Source organism: Terrapene carolina, unplaced genomic scaffold, assembly GCF_002925995.2.
Source record: "Terrapene carolina triunguis isolate 2854851 unplaced genomic scaffold, T_m_triunguis-2.0 Scaffold58, whole genome shotgun sequence".
Taxonomy (NCBI): domain Eukaryota; kingdom Metazoa; phylum Chordata; order Testudines; family Emydidae; genus Terrapene; species Terrapene triunguis.
The window spans coordinates 54,086,536-54,110,062 of record NW_020664409.1 but is presented as its reverse complement, the minus strand read 5'-3'; the positions used below and the strand labels follow the sequence as shown (position 1 = coordinate 54,110,062).

At 42.7% G+C, this 23,527-nt stretch overlaps 1 protein-coding gene across 1 annotated transcript; it reads right to left on the bottom strand.

Annotated features, from left to right (window-relative positions):
- Positions 1 to 9,237: 9,237 nt before the first annotated feature.
- Positions 9,238 to 10,132, bottom strand: BHLHE22 (basic helix-loop-helix family member e22). Its single transcript, XM_024211474.1, is given in 2 exon segments — positions 9,238 to 9,744; positions 9,746 to 10,132. Coding segments are annotated over 2 exon segments (894 nt in total).
- Positions 10,133 to 23,527: the final 13,395 nt, after the last annotated feature.

Below are 23,527 nucleotides of genomic sequence, written 5' to 3'. Positions count from 1 at the left end.
TAGTTTATTTCATTATTACTGAATGTTTGGATGCTGAAAAGATTGTCAATAGTTCTTAATTCCGTAAACTGACATGTAAATAGATGAACAAAGTTAGGTTCTCCTTTAATAGTTAATATCCATCATTAAGGCTCTTAAATTGAATAAGGTACATCTGTGAATTTCTGAGCAAGAAAAGTGAAACTTCATGTACTTTACTAATCTGACCTTTTATGTGAATTTTGTATTTCAAAAGATACAATAAAATTGAATGTATCTATTTGCATATTGAATGACTTTCCTTGTCCATCCGTCCCCCACACCTGAACGTACATTCTTTATGCAGGATCTCAGCTATTGCTTTAATTTAAAAAAAATACTGACTTATGTAGAGTATGGCATTCTGTTACTTGACCATGAAAAATATTTTTAAAGAGAAAAAAGGTGAGTCAATGTTAGATTATGATAACCTTTGTGCATTTGTTAAAATACTTAGTCCATTTAATCTTGCCCATCTTAAACCAGTCCTGAAGAGACAGTAAAGGAAGGAAATATTTCTGTAATGCTTATGGCAAACTTGAAAGGTAGTGTGAGTGGGTGCAACTCCACCATTAAACTCATTTCCAAATGTGGCCCTCAGTCTTTGACTCCTATATACCTCTGAGTACAGCAAAATGCATGACAAACTAAGGAAAAAATGTAAAATGTTCCAACCTTAATAGGTCATTAATAAAAAATAAAAAAAATTAAATGTGGCTGTTGCTGTACACCAGTGGTTCTCAAACTTTTGTATTGGTGACCCCTTTCACATAGCAAGTCTCTGAGTGCGACCTCCCCTAATAAATTAAAAACACTTTTTTATATATTTAACACCATTATAAATGCTGGAGGCAAACAGGGTTTGGGGTGGAGGCTGACAGCTCACGATCCCCCATGTAATAACCTCACGACCCCTTGAGAGGTCCCACCCCCCAGTTTGAGAACCCCTGCTGTACACCTTGCAACATATGTCCTTGTACTAGGAAACTTAGCTTTTCTAAGAATCACTTGTCATTGCTGGAATTCTTCAATTAGCTCTCTAATATGCAAGTCAAACATTGATGAGGACATTGTCTTTTGATTCTTAATGCATACATATTTTTAACAGGCGTGCCAGTGTGGTTTTTTTTTTTTTGAGATGTAGTTAGCAGAAAGCAGACTTGCATAGCTTTGCTGTATTTCAGAAATAAGTTTGCATAACATAATGTTTTCAAAACATTTACCTCGCTTTGTAAAGAAAAAAGGCCATCGTGGTTGGGACTTTATTAAATTAACATTTTTGAGTGAAGTGAAGTATCCTTGATGTTCTAGAAGCTAGCAGTGTGAGTGAAAAATTAGTTGCTGATTGTCCTGTATTTTATCTACTATTGGTCTTAACACTAAATGCTTTCTTAAAGTTATTTAAATTGTGTGCGATACTTTAAAATTACTTGGCACACCACTTTTACACAATATATGCTCAATTCAGATAAATAACATTATTTTTAACTGTGACAACAGAGAAACTTAAGGTTAAGAAGAAATTGAATGTAACTGGAGTATTTTTCTGCCAGTTATTTTATTCTGCTAAATTTATATTTATAAGGACTATAGAGTGACAACTCAAGAAAATAGTAGAATTACAACAATTTTAGGTAAAGGTATCACTTCTAGAAAAGTTGAATTCTTTAAAGAAATGTATATATTCACGTATAAAATGCAATGAACAAGTAGCAAGAAACTTTCATTGCATCTATAGAAGCATTCACCATACAATTGCATATTTTTTATTTGCAAGGACCGAATTAAAATTAAATGTTGGATGCAATGTGATCTTTATCAGTTAATCATAAAACAGTTCTATGTAATTGCTTTTGCTATGCAGTGTGTTTCACTGTAATCTCAACTATCTAAGTGATTATTTATAATAGTAGAAATACATTTGCCTTCAAACATTACTTTACAACAAAATAAAAAGTTCAAACAAATGTGTTTCATCTGTACTGATAAACTATTCCTCTGAAAGTTTAATAGAAGTTTTAATAATGATTTGCTGTAATTTTTATTAAAGTTGACCTAAATTGTTCACAATACATGTTATTTTCTTACCAAAACAGTAATGACTGAGAGTACAGCAGAGTTGAGAAAGTACAAGTTAACAGATCCAGTAAGTATATACACCTTAAGACATAGCAATGATTTATTTTTGATCAGTTCATCCCACTTACTGCATGTCTCCTCAAATAGTTTAGTTGTTAACCTCATACTGTCAGGAAGTCTTTCCATTTCTATTTTCTTGTTTTGTGGGCCATTTAATTCACTATTCAGTATGTAAATATTTTTCAGTGGTCATCTAAAAATGAAATATTTACAGCAGTGTAACTAGAGTCTCAGAAAAGGAGGAAATTTGTAACTATAACTCACTTAAGAGTCAGGATATTAAAGACTTGTACATGGATGGACATTGATTGAGCAATAGCTTAGAAGATTATCCTATGAAGAGGAATTCTATTTGTGAAATGCAGAAACACTAATTGCCTCCTGATGTCGCTTGGTTTTGCAAGAGAACACCTTTTTACTTTTAATGCAGCAACATACTTTAAAAATTCACTCTAAGAACATGGCTATATGTCCAAGAACACCACTAATTTTAATTGAGGTTTTTAAATGATAGAATTTAGTATGAAACTTTGTGTTAGCTGATTAGATTTTAATGCTGCAAGAGGGATAGTACTTTGCACTTATTTCCACTTGTGGGTTATGACTTAATACTTCCTCAAATTAAAATATTACACACCCCCAATTACTTTTTAGTGATCTGACCTCAGAATGAGAGAGAGAGATCAGACAGTCCTAAAAACACCACCTTCTTCAGTAACTGTTTGAGTGGGATAAAAGAAATGGGGTTTCCTAATTAGCCAGTCTATTAGCATGTCTGAATTCCTGGACCTAAATATGTATATTGATATAAAAGAGAAGAGCAGTTAGCCATAAACAGAGATACTTGGATATTAGAAAACGTTTGCAAATGTTAAAGATTTGTAAAAATCCATGGTGAACTTTCTTCTGAAACTTCTTAGAAGAAATAATAACTGTTTTGGATAACCACTGATACCTTTCTAAGGTGTGATGAGGTTAATTTATGGTTGTCTAGCAGTTTGAGTGTCATTAATGTTTGTTTTGCCCCTAGTAGAAATGTATTTTTCTTTTCTATTTTAATCTGTGACAATTATATAAGGAAATGGTGGTTTATCTACAATGCATCATTTTGCTATAGTTTTCAAATCAGTCACAGATCACAGTTTTTATATGTGCAGATATTAATTTAAAAATACAGCAGTCAAATGCTTGAAACAGATCATACATTTATTTCATGTTGTATTACCCATCTCTGAATCAGGCTGAGAGGACAAGGGCGAGTACGGGCGTTGAGAAACGTTTAAAGTCTGCATGAAGATAGCCCGTGTAAATTAAAGTAAACCCATTAGAAAGCATTTCTATTAGCATGTTGAAATGGAGCTGATCTTTAGCCATTATTCTGTAGAGCCACGGGGCTGGGCTGTAGCTCACAAGCTTTTGCTCACTTAGCAAATGTGCTGCAGTGTTTCTTCAGCAACAGCACTGACTAATATACTTAGTTTCCGAGTTACCCCTCAGTGTAAAGGAAAAGCCAAATCAAGCAAGCACTTCCTGCGTACTTCAACTTGTCTACCGCGTGAAGCGATGGTACCTGATCTGCTTAACCCTTGCTACGCCTAAATGAACGATTATCAGTATTTTCTATGGGAAGGGAGAACCCATTATTAAACTCTAGTGAACGTTGCTCAACTCGAGCCCACGAGGGTCTCTCGGAAGGAGCGCTGAAGGATCGGGACAGGTGAAGATTCAGGGAAAGGAAATAAATATTCTCCCTTGGGCTTCTGCCCCTGTCTTGCCTGGCACTGCTGGAGCGTTAAGGGAAGAAAGAAGTACCGCGAAATAATTTTTCCTTCTGTCCACACTAACAAGCCAAATTCCAGAGAGTGCAGGAGCTGGAAATCCACCTGCCCCAAAAGAGCGAGAGCACTAAGGGGGAAATCCCAGTGGAGCATTTCCAGCTGCCTGATTGGAGAGAAGGAGGAGCTGTAATGAGCCTCGGGGAACTCAAATCCCAGGACAATTAGCTGCACTGCACAAGGAAAGCGGACTGCAATCGGTGGCAGTCTCTGTATAGACAGTGCATCTAAAGAATCCGTGCTCCACATTGAAAGGCGAAGCAGCTTCGCTTCTCCATGACAATCTGTTAAATTAATGTTTATATAAAACGGGCGATCTTGTTTTAAAAAGGGGAACCAAAGTCAGACAATCCAGCCCCTGTCAATTAACCCGGTACTGCAACGGAGCCGTGAGCCGACTGACTTCCTTTAAAGTTATGTACCTGTCAGGCAGTGACTCGCTCTGCCATCTGATTAAAAGCCCAGTTTAAATCGCCCCTGAGGGTATTGGCAATGGGCGAAATCACAGTTATAAAGGATCCTGGCGATAGCATACGCACTAGTGGCTCATTTATTTTACCAACAACCCACTTTTAAAAAAGTGTTAATTGCTGCAAACTTTCCTAGCACGTGGATAATTTACTTTGACGGCTGCATTTTAATTAAAAGCCAACTTATTTATGTTTCTGATGTTTATGTTGCGCAATTTAATTACGTTTAGAGGCAGCACCGCATTCCCCTCCCCCCCCTCCACATCCTAAATCACATTTTCATTAAAGGTTTGAATAAGAAAACTCACTTGACCACTATTCATTATCTCTTCCCCTCCATGCACACAAGTTCACTTACCCATTCATTTAGTCACTTACTCATTCCAGCAGATCCGCTGCAACTGCTGCCAGCCGGGCTGTGCACACTCATAATTATTTGTCAAAGTCTAGAAAGTGTATGATCCCTTTTTCTAGCGGTAATTAGTTACCATAGCATCTAATACGTAAATGTGCCCAGAGCACACCATTAACAGTTAAACGAAGGATTCAATTTAACACATGATTATATCTTTCATAAGTCATTACATTAGGAAAGTCAATGTCACTCATGCTGGGACAGTCGCAGGATTAGAACTGGGGAAGGGGCGGGGGGGAGTCTGGCTCGGCAACCGAAGCTTAGGGGTGGTTTTGGAGAAGGCTGGTTGAATGGGCTTGTTTTGGTGGGGTGTCGGACACAAGCTCTTCCAGGGGCTGGTCAGTTCTGATCCTATTGGGATCCATCAGGAAAGAAGGGGGGAAATCCCCCACGCGCGCGCACACCGCTGGTCTGACGGAGACAATGTGTAAGACCGGTTCCGTGTCAGGTCCCAGCGACGTTGCTGGTTACAGGGGAATAGGCAAGAGGTGTTAAAAGCGGCACCGCCTCGGAAACTGTCACAGGCTCGCCAAAAATAAAGTCAGATCAGTCACCCCCTGACAGGAGGCGCTGGCCGCGACTGAAACGCGTTTTCTGAGCCATCTCGGCTGATCCTCTCTGCTAACTCAGGCTGACGCAAACCACGCTTATAAAAGCAGCTGGGGGTGGGGGGTCTTGGAGGATTGCGCTGCAAAAAATACAACGTTAATTGAAACCACTAGGACGGCACTTGCGTGCACACAGTTAGGGAACGGTAGCGACATTGGCGGCTCAGAACTAACTTTGATCTCAACTGCCAGCTCGGTCGTTTAAATGTCAAATTTCAGACAACTTAAGCTTCCCGAGTGAATGCCTGGGGAGAACCGCTCCTAGGGGAGTGGGGCTGTTGCAGCAAGTCGCTGCTCTCTAGCAAACTTTTGGTCACTCCTCAGCACGTTAAGGCACTTCCAAAGAATGTCCCAGATCACAGGAACTAGCTCAGAGTCAGTTACAGATCTGTAGCGAGCTCTGATCTGTGCAGGTTGTTAGTGCAGAGCAGCTGTTTTCCAGCCTAGGAGGGGACGTGTTTGAATTAAAGTAGAGGAACAAGCCAGACTTATTTAAAAAGTTTAGCCCCACCCTTTGATTCATAAAGACTCCCCCCAGCCTTCATCTTGCCTTCCATAGCAAAGATTATCATAGCATTTCCACACGGAATTATTAAAACTGCTGGGAATCTTCCTTTCCCACTCCGTAATTTGTTACGCGGTACTAGTTCCAGCGAGAATTGAGAAGCCAGCCGCACCTACGAGGGGAATATTTCAAGGAAGGCGCCTTTGTCATGAGAAATATGAAGCAGTAACTCTTGCAGCAAATGTGGCCTAAGATGTTAATATGCACACACACACACAAAAGAGTCAGACGGGTAGCTGTGGTTAATTCCTAATCAGAATGATGGACAGCAGAGACAGAACAATACAAACTAATGGCTGTGTTGCTGATCACTTTACCCCTTGATTAAAGACACCCAATTATGGCGCAGAACAGTGTCGTAATTATGTTCCTTAATCACATCCAGGAGGTTTAATTGCCTTAACGATGTGTTTCATTAAATGAATTTAGGTATTATAGTCGACAGTTTTCATACACAGTTGTTTTCAAATTAACATAATATTAGACATCGTCATGGAAATTGTTTTAATAATCATAATTAGACGCACCCAGGCTTTGTCTAGTAAATGCTGAGAGACGGCTCTGCTTGCGCCTGGGGGCTGAGCTGCCCACCCTCCCTGGGCTGCCTTCCCACAGCTTCGTGGCACTTTGCAGTTATGGTTCCTGAAAAGTTACAGGTTCTGATTAATCTCTTTGATGGGAAGTGGAGCGGAAAATATGTATCCCCTTCTACCACGCTGGATGCCATTTAGGGCTATCATTAGACGCTGACACTACCCAGAGCCAGTAAATGGAGCATACTGGATGCAGCGGGCACATACACATAACCCCGACCCCACCAAGGAAACCTGGCTGGCGGTGGGGCTGGGGTCCCCTGAGGGAAGAGCTCTAGTGCCGCCCTCTCGGGACCCCTCCGCCCAGCCGGATGCTCACGCGCCAGCCCAACGCGGGCAATAGTCACTTCAGCACTGGGGTTTCTGGATATTGATAATCGAGCCTGACTGCTCTTCGGGTGCGAAAAGCGAGCCGCTTTTGGACTGTGGGCTCAAGCTCCCAGGGAATGTAAGGAACTGCAAAGAGAACCAAAACACATCTAGGCAACTGTGTGTGTGTCTCCCCCCCTCCTCTTGTAAGCAATTGCAGACCGTTACTCTTGTTAACACCGCCATATGTGGGAACATACAAAAACCCTAACAGCTTGCATCTTTTCAGCATTACCTCCCTCCCAGACTGAGGTTTCATCTCCAGGTTGGAAGTGTGAAGAGAGCCTTCAATCGGCCTACAAGCAAACTTGGGGGCTCTTCTCTCTCTTCCTCGGCCTCTCACTACTGCTTTCATTTCTCTTTCTTGCAACGCGTCAACCCCGTGTCAATTAAACAGGTGAATAATAACAATGGATCTGTGTCAAGAACTTGAATGCCACAGTCCCTGAGACATGCTATTTTTGTATGTTTGGCACCCAGGCAAAGCGAAAGGGGATACTTCCTCCCCCCCTTCCTGGTACAAAGAACAGCATAATAAAAAGTTTGTTGAAAATATTTTAATAAAGATTCTTTCCGACATAGATACACATACAAACGATCGTACATTGCTGTCATAATCTGATTGACCTATTTAATATATATCACTCTTTACACATCCATGACCTGCCAACAGATCCATCACGACTCCTATTTTGCCATCCAACCTGACAGTCCGAATTTGTATTATCTGCAAGTAGTGGAAAAGAGCAGGACTCCTTTTTGAAAAGGGGGAAAAAATATCTTGATTTACAAATGGCAGAGACAGCCACCCAGCCATGCAAACTCAGACTGAAAGCTCACTTTGGGTAAATAGCCACTTTTTGCTCTTCTCCTTATTTTTTTTCCTTAGATTAAAAAAAAAATAGATTTCAGCCGTTCTGTAAATCAGCCCAAAGTATTTCAATTTAAATAATCATCCACAGTCAGATTAATTTACATACATAGAGAGCAATTAAATTATACCTTTGGAAAAAGAAAAAAAGAAAAACAGCGCCTGGGAACACATGAGCTTGGCAAGTGTCCCCCCCCCCCTTAGGAGCTATTGCTTTGATGCCTTGTAAAAGTAAATAGCTATTACCCTTTATAATGCAAAGAATCCCTTTTTTAAAAAGTCAGTTAATTGAGAATTAAGAATACACCTTTCCTGTGATTTTTGGACTGAAGCAATTTATTAAAGCTCAATTTAAATACAGGGATGATGCAACTTAAAATCCAGACGACCTTTCATAAACCTAAGCAGCTCCGATACAGCAATAGTTCTGCGTATACGTTGTTGGCAAATAAACATTTTAAACACTTGGCACACAGTTTAAGTTAATCCATAAAACAGAATTTTAGAAGCATTGAAAAAAAACTGCACATAAGACCCGTGACCTTAACACATGATAAATATTGTTGGCGTGGAAGGGTCCTTGAAAGAAGAACAAATAAATATCATGTCTTGTTTATACATCATTGCAACGTGGAAAGAAACAAGGTGCACATAAATATTTGTTTTAAAAATGCAATACTTTCAGCCACACGGAGTAGGGTGTTAGTTTCTCTCTCTCTTTAAATCACTCTCGCCAAAACTTCGCGCATTTTCACAGGATCAAAGTTCAGAGACAATAAAAAATACAAGTCAGTCTTTCATAGCAGTGGTTCAGTCTCTTGGTTTCGTTTAAATAAGAAGTCTACATTTCAAGTTTGTTTGGCGCCTGGCTCAGCATCAAAACAATTGGTTGCAAGTGCCCCTTCTGATTTGTCTCAATGACCATGCAGCTGAAGCCCCCGCCACCCGCACCCCAGCCTGCCACCCCCGGGCCTCAGCTCGCTGGGGCAGAGTTCTCGAGTCCCAGTAAGCGGGATTTAAATACATCAGCCGAGGAGGGGGGCTTCCTTTTTCCTCCCCCAGCTGCTATTTCTCAGCCTCTCTTTGTGTCCACACACACACACACACACACACACACACACACACACACACACACACTTGCGATTTTTTACTTCGCTGAGGTCTTGGTTGCGATCAAGTCACCACTTCCACGAGGAAAGCCCCCAAGCCCACCCCCGGCCCTTTCCAAAAAGGAAAAAAAAAAGCCCATAAGCCTAATAACCACGAGAAACGGAGGATTTAGCCTAAGTCCTTGCCCCGAGTCCCTCCCTGCCAGCTCCTTGCCCTGCCCGGGTTGAAGCGCCTGGCGGGGGCTTTAAGGCTTCTCCGTGCACTGTTTGCAGAGGCTGGAGGAGACGCTGTTGAAAATGGCACATTTCTCCGGGCAGGAGCTGGCAGGGGGCAGGCCGGCACTGAAGGGGTAGCCGGCCGCCTGCTCATAGGCACCGAGGGCTGGGTGCAAGGCGGCGGCCGCGGCCGCCGCTGCCGCCGCCGAGCTGGGCAGGGAGGCGGCCGAGATGGCCTGGCCCTGGTTGAGATAAGCCACCAGGCGCCGCATCTCCTCCAGAGCCTGCGCCTGCATGAGGATGTAGTTCTTGGCCAGCAGCAGCGTGGCGATCTTGGAGAGCTTCCGCACCGAGGGGCTGTGCGCGTAGGGGATCACCGCCCGCAGCTCGTCCAGCGCGTCGTTCAGGTCGTGCATCCGCCGCCGCTCGCGGGCGTTGATGTTGAGCCGCAGCGCCTTCTGCTCCTTCGACTTCTTGCTCCCGCCCAGGCCGTGGCTGTTGGAGCAGCCGCCCTCGGCCGCCTTCAGGCCCCCCCCCGGCGCCCCCCGCCCCGGGCGAGGCGGCCCGCGGGTCTCCCCCGCGCAGCACCAGCTCGCAGCGCCCGTCGCTGTCGTCGTCGGGGCTCTGCTCGCCGCCGCTGCTCTCCGCCACCGAGCTGCGGCTGGTGCTCTCGCCGTACTTGCCGCACACCGAGCCGGCCGGCAGCGCGAGGGGGTCGCCGGCCCCCAGCGCCGCCCCGGGCTGCAGCAGCCCCTCCGCTTCGCCCGGCTCGAAGCAGCTGAGGGGCGAGGGCTGGCGCTCGCGCGGGTGGCTCAGGTCGAGCCCCGGGGGCGCGCGGAAGGCGGCCTCCATCCTCGTGGCCGAGGCGCTGAGACTCTTGTGGAACAAGTCCTCGTCCGCGGCCAGGCTCAGCGCCCGCTCCATGCTGCCCGCCGGGCTCCTCCGCCGGCACCTGCCCTGCCCCGGCTCCTCGCGCTCCTCCGCGTCGCCTTCTCTGCTGGCCGCGAGCTCTCACCAGGGGATGCGCTCGGGCATTGTGAGCTGCGAGCAGCCCCCTCGTCCGCCGTTTATCTTGCTTGGCTTCACCTTCAAGAGATTTCCGGCCCCAGCAGCCGCCGCAGACGGGGGAGTCTTTTACATCATTAGCTCGGCGAGTAGGTTATTATGAAGAAGACTCGCCTGTTGGGACAGAGCTCTCTACCCAATCAGGTTAACGTTTTAATTAATAGGATTAAAGCGGTAACAAACAAGCCCAGGCGCTAGCTGGCCCTGAGTCTGAAGAGTTTCATTTCCCAGGTCTGAAGACAGGCAGCAGCTAGAGCTTTATAAAAGGCGCCTGCTCCATTATTCTCCCTGCCATCTGTAGACACAGCTTCACGCATATGTTTGCAAGACGTTGTGTCCTGTTAGGAACCCAACAACTGCCTTTAGCTTGACATGTGTGGCGACTTTCACTCATCAATGAGCACACTAAAAGCCCTGCTTAGAGCTCGGGATGTTCTTCGCCTCCTTCAGCAAATTACAGAGCTGCACTGCGGAGGTGCCCACTTGAGCGCTTTCCTCCAAGTGCTGCGAGCAGACTTCTGCTAACTTAGCAAGAGAGAGTCACTCCACCCCCGTTTACATGAACTTAGCTCTCCCTGTGGAAAGGGATCGCGTGGAATAGCAAAAGCTAGGCTGCTCCTTGCTGACTCGCCATAAAAGTTCACCTTGGCTTCGGACAAGACAATCGTTTTTCTCCCTTTCAAAACAAATTGAGAACAAACTGCAAGGTGCTGCTTTTCTCTCCCCCCTCCCCCACTTTACAGTTTTCCACTCGCAGATTTGCTACTTCATAGTAATTACCCCCCACATTTCAATACAAATAAAAGCACCAGCTTTAAAATAAACTAATTTGGGGGCAAATAATAATAGTAATGAATGACCAACTTTTTTTCTAGCGATTTCTTCCTTGTAATAAGGATACTTTGCAAGGACGGTCCTGCCTAACTCAGAAATGGGTGGTAGTTTGTGCATCTGAATGTATCAGATCAACTTGAGATCATGTAATTCATTAATATTATCCGCCATGTATTTATATTTCCCAGGCTTTAGCTAAAACTCTTCACCTTAAGGCCCACTTTCCTTACAGTCAGGGTCTCACACTGAAGTGTAAACACAAGTACTTGTCTAAAATGTGTCCTGCTGATCCTCTAATAATAGAGACAAGCAGCCCTTTCTCCTTTTATTGTAATCGCATTGAAAGCACATGGTATTTAGAGGCAGGTTTTCATTCTTATGACATCAGTAAAAACAATATTTCCCAACACCTCCAGTGCATCATTCGGTTGTGGCAGAATTACTGAAGGCTCTGAAATTTTTGGTTTCTCTGGTTTCATTAAAAACCTTTTAATTGTGTCTTTCCGAGATGGCCCCAGGTGTTGGACTCTTTTCATTACATTTTGCTCTAATGTGATGAAATTCTAATTCTCTCCTTACCATATGGTTAAATTTGCCCACTGAGAATTAGTTGAAAAAGGAGAAATAATCTATTAATCTCTGTAATAGATTCACAAATGAGGTTCGCCACAGAACCTGGTTTTGAATGGTAATATCAGAACAGTTGGGTGCCTTGTTTCAGGAAAGAAAGGACCAGGCTACAACAACAGAGACGTTTGAATTTTCACCTGTAAAGAATAAAAAGAAGCCAAGCTGCAGATTTTCAAAGTAATTGACTGAGATTTCATTTAGCAAGGACATGGCTACAATACAGCCTTCAGTCACCTTGTGTCTTTATATTTAAAATGAACAAACCCAGCCCCCCACCCCATTCAGCCTCCACCCCACCCCCATCCTCACCCAAGTCTAGCATTTGGTTTGTGCAAATGTCCCTGATTGAAACCCAAAGTGCACATTCAAATCTACAGTTTCTTTCTTATAGATACTCCTGTTAATCTCTGTCATTCATCCAAAATGATCCATTATTTCCCAGACCTGAGGAAGAGCTCAGTGTAAACTCGAAAGCTTCTCTCTCTCACCAACAGAAGTTGTTCCAGTAAAAGATATTACCTCACCCACCTTGTCTATTAATTCAAAGGCATTTTAGGTTTATTGTTTTCCAATTAGCAACTTCATTTTCACTGGGATCATAAACAAAGAGCTTGATAATTACAATAGGTTTTTATCTGTTTAATATCAACTTGTAAAACTCATTTGATCACTTAAGGATGACGAATACTATTATTGTAATTTGATGGTTTAAGGAGAACATTTTACTGCTCCCAGTTCGTTTGGTCGAAGAGAGGCTTTCTGCGAAATCTCTCTGGCTGATATATGGCTTCATTAATCCTGCCTTTCTCTTTTGCTTGAAACTTTTCGGATGGTGTATTCACCTGCTCTGTAAGCAGTTTGGGAGCTGGAAGATTGAATGGCTCTGATGTTGCTACAGTGTTAAAGACATTTCATCATCATCCGAGTCCTGATCACAGAACTAGGGGATGGTTATCGGAGTGATTAATGCTTTGTCACGCTTTGGACAGGTGCAACACGCCATAATGGACAGGTGCAACTAGTATAAGGTCACGTTATCAACAATGATATTTAATAAACCTAGTTTTGTAATTTCCGAGTGGGCCATAGCTGTTATCCACTTTCTGCCATCATCCGGGGTGTCAGTGCTTATCTGATTAAACACAATTATCATCTATCTAGCTATAATCTTCCTTTGTTTTATTTTCTTTCTCTGTCTGCCTGCTGTGTCTCTACCTCTGATATGTATCAACCACCTTTCTACTCATTCACTCCTGATCTGCCATATTTAAGTGTTCAGACGGTCTATCAACCTTCAACTTATATTTACTACCCTCCCCCTCCCCCCACAAAGCCCCGACCTTCTTCCAGTTGCATTTGGTGTGAGCCATCCTGGATCAAACTCCTCTGGGCTCCCTGAAGAAGGTGGCTGTTTAATAGTCACCAGTAACTTTGGTTTGGAAGCAGGCAGAAGAATTTATAGAAGCTTTAAATGCGGGGCTTATAAAGAATACCCGAGGAATGGTCTTTGAGGTTTATGCACTCGTAAACTTTTGCTGATTGCTTCTGGGAAGTTGTCAGGCATTTAACACTGCATTTATCTTACGGTGCAATGAAAACACATCTGCCCAGTGTCTCGTTACCTGGTTTAATTGTGACACAGCCCTATGTCACTGACTAGACTTTCAGCTCTTTCATTATGTCGGTAGCAAGCAGCCGGGAGCTGAGGTGAAGAAGGGAAGGAGACGAAACGCCCTAACAAATCAAACAACTTCGCCGTTATGCCCAAGAAGCATAAACTGCAAGTGAACTTTCCTAGACTGCGGGGCGGTGCTTCAATTTGCAAGAGTGGTAAGCAGGGAGGCTGAAGAGAATTATGCCCATTTCAGGAAAGCATGATCAGGCTTTCGACAAGTTTATTTCTCTGAAGTTTGGCTGTGAGCACAGCGTCCCTGCCAGGCAGCTTGCCCCAAATATTAAGCTGTACCCTGTAAAGCACTAAAATAAGAAACACTTTAAATGATAATGGCCTCAGAGATTACACAATTTATACTGAAAACGTGAACGCAGATTTTTTTTTAGGTGCACTGGAGTATGAAACTAGCTAGATCTTCACTTAATGATCAATTTCTAAAGCCCAGGGTCCTAAATTTCCAGCGCGGGAGGGGGGATTAGAAAACCCTTCCAGTAAACAGGTCGCCGAGTAGCGCATAAAGTTGTATATTCCGTCTGCTATAAAACTCTCAAGAAAGCCAGAATCTCCCATTTATGTCTGGATATACCCAGAAGTTTAATGATAGCGAGGCATATTTTATAAAGATTAAGACAGTTTCATTGCAGCCGAGGGAATACTGTAACTCCCTAGAGCTTTGAAATGCTTTGGAAATAGTCAGCATTTCATTGATACCAGAAGAATAACTCTCTGATCAAACTAATATTAACATGAGATTCAAGTTTACTCCTCTCTGGTCGTACTAAAGACTTAATCGGTGTGTCCTCACTTGCGGCTACATGGATTTGACACTGAACCTAAATGAAAGGAAAGCCAAATATCAAGTTTAAATATTTTGTAATAACCCCCCAATGTACAGTATTTTCTTTATTTTTCCCACTGTTTCTTCCATTCTCGAGATGCTTGTAGCTTCGTCGTAGCAATATCTTGTTAAACATTTCATTGCCTCTTAGAGAACCATCAACACAGTCCGGAATAAAATAGCTATTTTCACGAAGTTACCAGCTTCTCCTACAAATTCGCCTAGAAGTACGCTTGTGTGCGTCTCAAAATTACACTACTGTACCTGAATGTGTGGCCCTTGACAAATCATGTTGTGTCTCAACAACTGGGGAAAGATCTGTTTTTTGAAAAGAGCGCAGAGAGTAAACAATCCTTACAAAATCACACCTGGTGAAATGTCCCCATGTGCTTGATAGCTTTCACTGAAATATATTGAACAATAATTGGGCCCTGCAATCCCCCAAAGGAATTTCATGTGCTTTATGGGACATGTTTATAGCTTCAATTGCTTACAAACGTCTCAAAATCCAGAGAGTAATTATTCTAAGATAAGAAAAAGAATAGATTTGAAGTTTTGTTGCTATGGAGAAAGTTCTGTTTTGTGGCTCAAATCTACCTCTAACGCTTACCTCAATCTCCCCCACCCAGGGCTAAGCAAACGCTGGCCAAATAATTCCTTTTGCAATTAAAACGATACAACTAGCTGTTCATTTAACAGTTTCAAGACGCAATAGGAGGATTAAAAAAAGCCTGATAGAAGGGAAACTTTCCCAGTCAGGATAAGAATCCCTTTTGAAAGTCATCATCTGAGACTTTGAAAAGTGTTTTTAAAGCACCTTAGGTATTCAAAGTTTACGCGCCTGTTGTTGAGAAAGAGGGCAAAAGGATCAAAAGGGACTTCTTAAAGAGCTGATAACGTGTGGGTATTTCTGCGGAGTATCCCCAACAGTAAATCCCCTACAGGATGGGATTTGTGGTCGGGTACAGATAACCATTCTTTATTACTGTAACTTTTGGAGCAGGTTTGCTGTTAGTTATACTGCAAATGCTAATTCCCCCCCCCCCCAAAAAAACCCCCACCCTCCTAAGGGACATTTCTCCCCACAATTAGTTTTTCACGCGAAGACGGTCAAAAAACTGCACTGAGTAAGAAACTGTGGATGTAGTTTAGCGATCAATTACATTGTGATTAATAAAAGCAAAGGACAATTTTTTGGTGTGCTTGACACTTCACCTTTACAATAGAAATACCCAACCTCCTTTAGTTATGCACTAACAGTTATCCAGATGGGAGGGCTGGGAATTAACTTCCTTACATTTTGGACAGAAAGAAAACCTGTGGGATAAAGTGAAAACACGAGTGTAATGTGATGGCATTGTTTTTAAAATGCACTGTACTTAATATTACTTCATTATCGCAGATTAGATATAGGGAGGAAATATTCTGTGCCCTTTGTTCACTGAATAGCAATTTCATGTGTAGCAGTTGGTCTGGTTTGACTCACACCGCAGTCCTTTCCCCTCATAAAGTTATGGGATGCTACAGTTTTTCTTTCATTGATGATTAAACTTTAAAAGAAACTCTGACGAGGAACGACACAGCTACTAAGGTGTTTGACTCGGCGATTTAAAATCCACAGCACCATCTCCTGGCAAATGGGGGAATAGTTTAATTTAAAGCAAGTAATTCCTTTGGGGGTATTCCATAAGAAATTCATGAAGTTGAAATAAAGATAACCAGTCTTGATCTCCAGTTACGGAAAATTTAGTTTAGGAACTTCTTTCTACAGCAGCACTCTAAGAAGATTTTTCGTTGGTATGGCTAATGGAAACATTATTTCCTCTGTTTCACATATAAAACTGAAGTCTTTTGGATGAATGGCTATTATTGGAAGACAGACACAAGCCTTTCCAGAGGTTTTGCATAAATATATTTATATATAGGCACTCCATTAAATATATGTATTTGAAATATACATTGGATGGAGAAAAATGATAATATTGTTTTTGTGACAGCATTCAACCCCCTTATATGTGGTGCAATAAACCTGTCCAGCCTTTAGGCTGAGATTTTCAAGTGAGCCTAAAAGAATTAGTTGCCAGATCCCACTGAAATTCAATAAACTTCATTGTCCTTTTGAGTAATTAAAGATATGGCCAACTTCATTCACGTGATGCATATTCAGTAGTTTATTAGTGAAAACTTGTTACCTCTTTTTCTAAAACACAATTAAAAAAAAAAGATAGCGAAGACCCTGTTTAAATCCATCGAATCTACTATCCTGTAGTGTTTGTTCCCTGTACTATATACTCCAGTGCTTTGTCCAGTCCAGCTTTAAATGACTGCTAATTGAACTTTCATTAGCAGACTGTTGGCACTGTGTAATTGAGCTCACCGTTAGGATATTTTTCCTGATATTCAGCCTAAATTGTGCTTTGCCTAATTCCATCCACTTGCTCCTGCCTTACTTATAGCCCCTTTAAGACTCAGGACAATTAATTCCTCAATCTCCTTCTTGTCTGCTCTGTTTATATACCTGTGGGGCAGATCCTCAATTGGTGTAAATTGGCATAGCTCCATTGAAATCAATAGACAATGACAATTTATACCATTTGATAATTTGCCCCATAGTCTATCTGCAGACTTAATCCCACTCTCTGTATTCAGACTGGACTCTTACTGAGGTGAACTGGTGAGTTGCCGTCATAAGAAATGTGGGATTGGGCCTTTATAGACTTTGTGTGGCCAAGCTACACATTTTTAGTTCTTTTAATATTTCACTGCAAGTCAACTCAGTTAGCCCTTTAATATTTTTTCTTCTGTTCTTGAGCTCTCTCCAGTTTGTCAACATCTTCCTGGTATTGAGGTGCTTACACTTATAAACAGTATCCTAAGTGCCTTCTTATCCGTGTAGTACACAGAGAGGGGCATCTATCACTTCCCTGTCTCTATGTTAGAAGCCCAAAAATCATACTGGATTTTTTTTTGGTCACTGTAAGGCACTGCAATCTCCTATTTAATTTTCCTGCAACCCATACATCCCTATGTGTACATAAGCATCCACGTACAATACATCTACTGTACTCTCTTCAGCCACCATTTTGCAATTATATAAAAAAATGTGCTCATGTGCAGCAAGCATGTTGGCCTCTTTATAAATCCATGCTGCTAATTGGCTGTGATTCCACTCTCCCTTAGGTGCTTAGAGATTTTTTTCCCTTTTAATACTATTTCCACTATATTACTACAGACTGAAGTTAGACTTACCAGATGGTATGTGACAGGATCATTCTTTCTCTTCCTTCCCCACTCTCCCTTTTTTAAAAGACCAGTAACGCTGCCTTCTTTCTAAATCTTTCAGACCTCCCAAGTGCTCTGTAAATATTTAAAAATAATTGTGTGTGGTTAGGTAAGTTTATTAAATAATTCCCTTTACACCTCAGTATGCTCATCATCCATACTGGCTCAGTCTCCTGTATTACATTTTCCCCAGTATCTTCTTACCTACTTTCTATCAACAATTATAATAACCATCATGTCTCTATTCCTAATTGTTTTTACCTCCTTTCTTTATTTTTCTAGAAAATGCAATTCAGTAGTTCTGTTATTTTGGAATCATAATTAATTTCATTACCCTCCTCATAGACTAATGGGTCTATTTTTGCTCTAGTAATTCTCCCCTCCTCCTTATATTACATATAATTAAAAGCTGATTTAAAATATATCTTAAATAGCAAAGCCAGATACTGTATTGAAAAATATACAAATGATTCCTAGGGACTCAGTTATACTCTATAAATAAGGCAATTTTATATGTTTAATAAGTTCCCGTGAACATAAAATGTAAAAAAGTGTGTTGAAGAAATATAGTTCTCTCTAAGAGACACACTCCATATATTTAATAGAGAAGATATAGTTTTGTGTTTTAAGGTGAATTAAAATTGTAGATCATTGCGCCCTTATATCACAACAAACACAATACAAAGTAACAAAAAGAACAATGTTTTTTCCTTGGATTACTTTACTAAATTCATACTTTAATCTTTTGGTAGATGTTGTTTTTCAAGCATACTCAGATGTCTGATTGTCAGCTTTATATCTCAGGAAGTATTCCCAGCAATTCAGATACAGTAAAGTATCTATCTCCAGCAAGTCTCTGTGCACTATGTAACTTTTATAGTTATTATAAAAAATAATTTATTGAAAAAACTTAAACCTTTTCCAACTCAACTGACTTTTGATTTAAATGTGTGCGCTCCTGGTTATGGTAATCAGTTGTGCTGGATGCTTTTTTCAGAATTAGGTTTGCTGTTTATATCACACAAAGTTTAGATGATATGAGAGTAACATCCTTTAAAAGATAGCATGTTCACAGAAACAGAGAAATCTCAACCTGTGTTTCACTGTTACATTGACTGGAATTGCCCTTAATACAAGGTATAGGAACTTTTCCCTGCTGTATGTCATAGTTTTTCTCTTGTGTGCTATTTCAATTTGCCTTCACTGTAGTATAAAGACTGGAACCCAGCAAAGCTGGCTACATACAGACTGGACCTAGTTAAATGTCCAATGATAGTAATGGGGCGATAACATAAATTATTTGACATTATATAGTCTTTTTTTCCTTCTCTGTTATAACTTTTTATTTCATTTTATTATTTTTACATACACCATATGCCGTATGGACCTGTTTCACTGAGGGGGTGAAATGATGGTGTTAATCCTTATTGTCTTCAAAGATGTCATAAGACCTTTACATTATAGCAGAGTTTACAGCCAAGAGGAAAACACCTTGTAACAGTGCCCAGCCCTTATTAATACTGCACTGCTATGTTATGTTCTTTTTGAGCCAAATTATTGGGCTGGGGTTTGAACTCGTGCCATACTCCAGAGTGTTGCCAACTAAGGCCCCAGTCCTACAGCTGGTTCCGGATGGCCAGAGCCCTGGTGATGGAAATTAAAAGATACCACACTCTCCCCCTCCCACTTTAGGAAGCATAGTGAGGCACAAAGAGATGGAGAAGGACTATTGCCATGCTGTGGTGATCTCTGGATGCTGGAATGTTATATCTAGGTGTAATTTAGAGCAGCCTTTGGATTGCTCTAAGTTGTAAGGGAGGCTGAACTGGTTCCTTGACCAGCCCGAGGATCAAAGGGACCACAAAGTCAGTGTACTGCCCACTGCCCTATCCCTCTCTTGGGTTCTGCAGCAAGTGCAGCCTGGATGGACCTGATGATTAGGACTAAATAATATATGTGAAAAAATGCAACACCTGATTTTCCATAGAAACATTCATATTTTTCAATTTGTTGTCAAGTGTTTGTGTAACAAAGACACAGTTCCTTCCCTCCCCTCAGCAAACTTGAATTTCGGTTACCAAATACCTTTTGCACAACTTCCTTTCTGAGAATAAGAAACAGTGAGCAGAAAATGCCTGAGGGCTGACAAAAGCATTTAACATTCCATAGTTCTTAACCAGGCTGTCACAGAGACTTACCGATGCCCTCCTTGCAATATTTATTTGACTGTTCCTGTAGAAGAATGCCAGAGGGGCGGGGCTGGGTGGAATCACAGATAGAATCCACCACAGTGACAGGAATCATTTAAAGTTCAAGGTGGCACTAACATCTAAACTTATTTATTTCTAACTGATGGGGTTTTATTTTTTGGCTTCTTTCCCCCTAGACTGTCACATTTGGACAATGTATTTCTTGGCTGGGTTTGTGGTATGTAAACTAGGTTTAAAACAAACTGTGCTGCTTGAGGCAAGGCTGGATATTGTACACTGCTGGCTTAAAACTATGTGTAGGAGGTAGTATTTAAATTTTGACCTGTATGGCACTGATGCCTGGGTAGAGAGCCTCTTTCCATCCCTGCTCCCCTAAATACACACACCTGCATAGCAGCAGGACAGGATATAGGAGAAGAAGGGGCTGGCTAATATATTAATCAGTATGCAATAGCCTATTGTGTCCCACAGATCTCACACCTGGGCCTGTAAGGTTCCTGGGGTTATCACACTCCAACCCTCCACCCAATGGCTTACTAGTATTAGTTAGAACTAGTACACCTTGAAGCCCAGCTCGGATAGAAGGCTCCACTCCTCAGCCCCGATTGGTGGAACACTGGAGCTCCTGATTGGGCCTCTCCCTTATTTAAGCCAGAAGGAGGAACAGGAAGTCATCTGTACAACTGGGATCCATCATGCTTTGCACTACTCACCCAGTGCTACCTGCTCCTGTCTCTTGACCTCATGGCTTACTGACTCAGCCTGGTATCTGACTCTTGGTTCTAGATCTCCTGATTTTGAACATTTGCTGGTGTGGGGGCCTGGCCCCCTGCCCTATGCTACCCACTAGGCCTAGCTGCCTATGTCCTGGCCCTGACAAGCCTTAAAGGAGTATATTTAGAATCCAGCCCTTGCAGTCCTGATTTTTTAAGTGCAGAGACTCTGCCTGTGTTGGTGTGGCCTTGTATGTATGATGTGTGTGAGGTCACACTATGAGAAGGCGGCTATTTTACTCTATAAAATGGCATCCTCCATGTGGTGTGACCTCACACATACAGTACCAGAACACCATTCTTGTGTGTTCTGGCCCCACTACACTAGCTAGAGCCTATGCATTAGATGAGATATATGCTACTTCCTTCCAAGGGCCAAACTCCCTTCTGTTTCCCTGTTTCTAAGGTTTCCATCATCATAGAATCTGAGCAGCTGGGTCTGGATCCACAAAGGGACATAGGCTCTGCAATGCTTAACTTTTAGGCACCTTGAAAAATCACTAGAATCCACAAACCCTGGCTCAGGCACCAGGGCTCCTATACAGGCACTTGAGAATGGGACCTACAAAAGCCAGTATGGTAGGCAGGAAGGGGTTAGTAATCTAGCCAATAGCAGATGCCAATGAGAGGGGTGCAGCTTAAGCTCCACCCCAGCCACCCAAGTTCATCACCTAGCTCTGCTTGGGAACCACAGCAAGGAACCCTCTCTTGGGGTCATGCTTCTAAGTTGCTTCTTGTAAGAACAGCAGTGGTGCATATCTGACTCCACACAAAACAGCTGAGGGTGGTCTCCCTTATATCCTTGAGCCCAGTGGTTGGAGCACTCACCTGGAATGCGGGAGACCCCCTTTCAATTCTCCCCTCTGCCTCATGTGGAGAAGGGATTTGAAGAGGCATTTCCCACCTCTCCGGTGAGTGCCCTAACTCACTGGACAATACACAGAGTGCCCTCTGTCACTGGCCTAATGCATATTTAATTATTTATGCAAAGTGGAACAGCTTCAACAGTAGAAATTCCCACATCAGAATAGCCCACAGGCTAGGGCCCTCAGCTGAGAAACCCCTCTTCAAATCCAGGACCGGCTCCAGGGTTTTTGCCGCCCCAAGCGGCGGGGGGTGGAAAAAAAAGCCATGATCGCAATTGCGATCGGCGGCACTCCGGCGGCAGCTCCACCGTGCTGCTTTCTTCTTCGGCGGGAATTCAGGGTAGGTGCTTCCCTCCGAGAGGGACCCGCCGCCAAACAGTCCGATGTGCTGCCCCGTCCCCTTGGCTGCCCCAAGCACCTGCTTGCTGGGCTGGTGCCTGCCCTGTTCAAATCTCATCTTCTCATGCAAAGGCGAGAATTGAACCAGCATCCCCACAGCCTAAGGGAACTCCCTAATTGCTGGGCTAACATTTAGCAGGGAGGCCTGCTCCTCTTTGGTGAGGAGTTTGGTGTGTTCAGAGCAGGCAAGCCTGTTTAGGCCCCACAGGCGAGATAGGCATTTTCCTTTCTATCTTCACCTGCCTTGAGGCTTAAGTGTGAGATAAGCATCTTGACATGTGCCCTGAGGCAGAAATGTAGATACGTAGGGGACTTTTACAGCAAACTTTTAGGTGCCTAGTGAGTTTAGGTATGTACAGGGTTAGGTGGCAGCTGAGTGGGGGTATTGTAGATTGCAGTGGTACCTAAATCCCTTTGTACATCTGGGCCTTATAGGCTTTCCATTGACTTCAATGGTAGTTGGATTGGGACTAAAGGAACAGCAGTATGTTACATTCCAACTGCTAGCAGAATAGCGCTGGTAAGCATTGTTTAGCTGACTTTTATCTCCCCTTATTTAGCCCAGTCCTAGTGAGTAAGGGCAGATTTTTCCCTCTGTCACTGCATATCATTTACAGCACGGTGGATACTTCCCTTACAGCGAGTAACTTTAGTTATTCCTTTATATAGGCATTGTTCATCACCATGTGTCAAATTTACTATAGGGGTCAGTCACTGGAAAATATTGGATCCATGTTTAAAGAGAAACCCAACATTAAACCAGGAGCAGTGAGAAGTATGAACCCCTAGCACATTATCATATTAATGCAGTTGATTCTGATTCTCTGATAAGGATAATTGACAGAGTCAGGGCAAATTTGCTCCACAGCTGCTGTGGACAGAGCAAATTCACCTAGGTTTAATCAATCACTCCTATCAGAAAACTTGGCACACATGATGGTGCTTATACCCTTTGTGCCAGATTCAGATCTCAGTTACATTGATGCAATTCCAGTGTATCTCCAGAGTCACATTGCTGTACCTGAGATCAGAATCTGTTTCTGAAACTTTATTTCCTGCATTTGGTTGATCTGTCCTGATCCTTTCTGTTAAATCACTGCTGGGCTTAATGTCACTCCTATTTGGCAGTCTGGCAGCATTTCCTTTGGAAGCCCTTCTTTTATTGCATTCATAACTTGGCCATTACTCAGTTGGCTCTGGGATGGATCTAGAAAGTTATGGACCAATTTTAAATTCTAACTGTCTTCCCATGCACAGGGCAGAGGGCTCCCAAAATGGAGGAACTGCTGCAGTTTTGTTGTGTGGGGTATGGTCAGGTTGACAGGGCTCTCTATTCCCTGCATGTGCAGGAAGCTAGTGTCAGGAACCGAGGCATGAGAGTCAGGTCCAGTGTTTAGAGCCGTGGGCAGTCAGGCCTGAGGGGTCCCATCAGAATCAGCAGTCAGATTCCAGAGTGGAGGGTCAAGTCACAGTCAATAGACAGGGTCTGTCTCAGAAGCAGATCAGAGATCTGACTTGTTGCATGCACAACTTCCTGGTACTCCTGCCAGGGTTAGGTCAGGACCAATCAGAGGTCACAGAAGGAAATACAAGTCTGTGGGCAGCACTTCCAGCAGTGACTGGTCTCCTAGGATGTGTGGTGCATTGACTCTGCAAAGGCTGCCTGGTGGTGTAGAAGCACTGGCTGCCTACAGCCAGGGCCGGCTCCAGGGTTTTGGCTGTCCTAAGCAGCCAAAAAAAAAAAAGC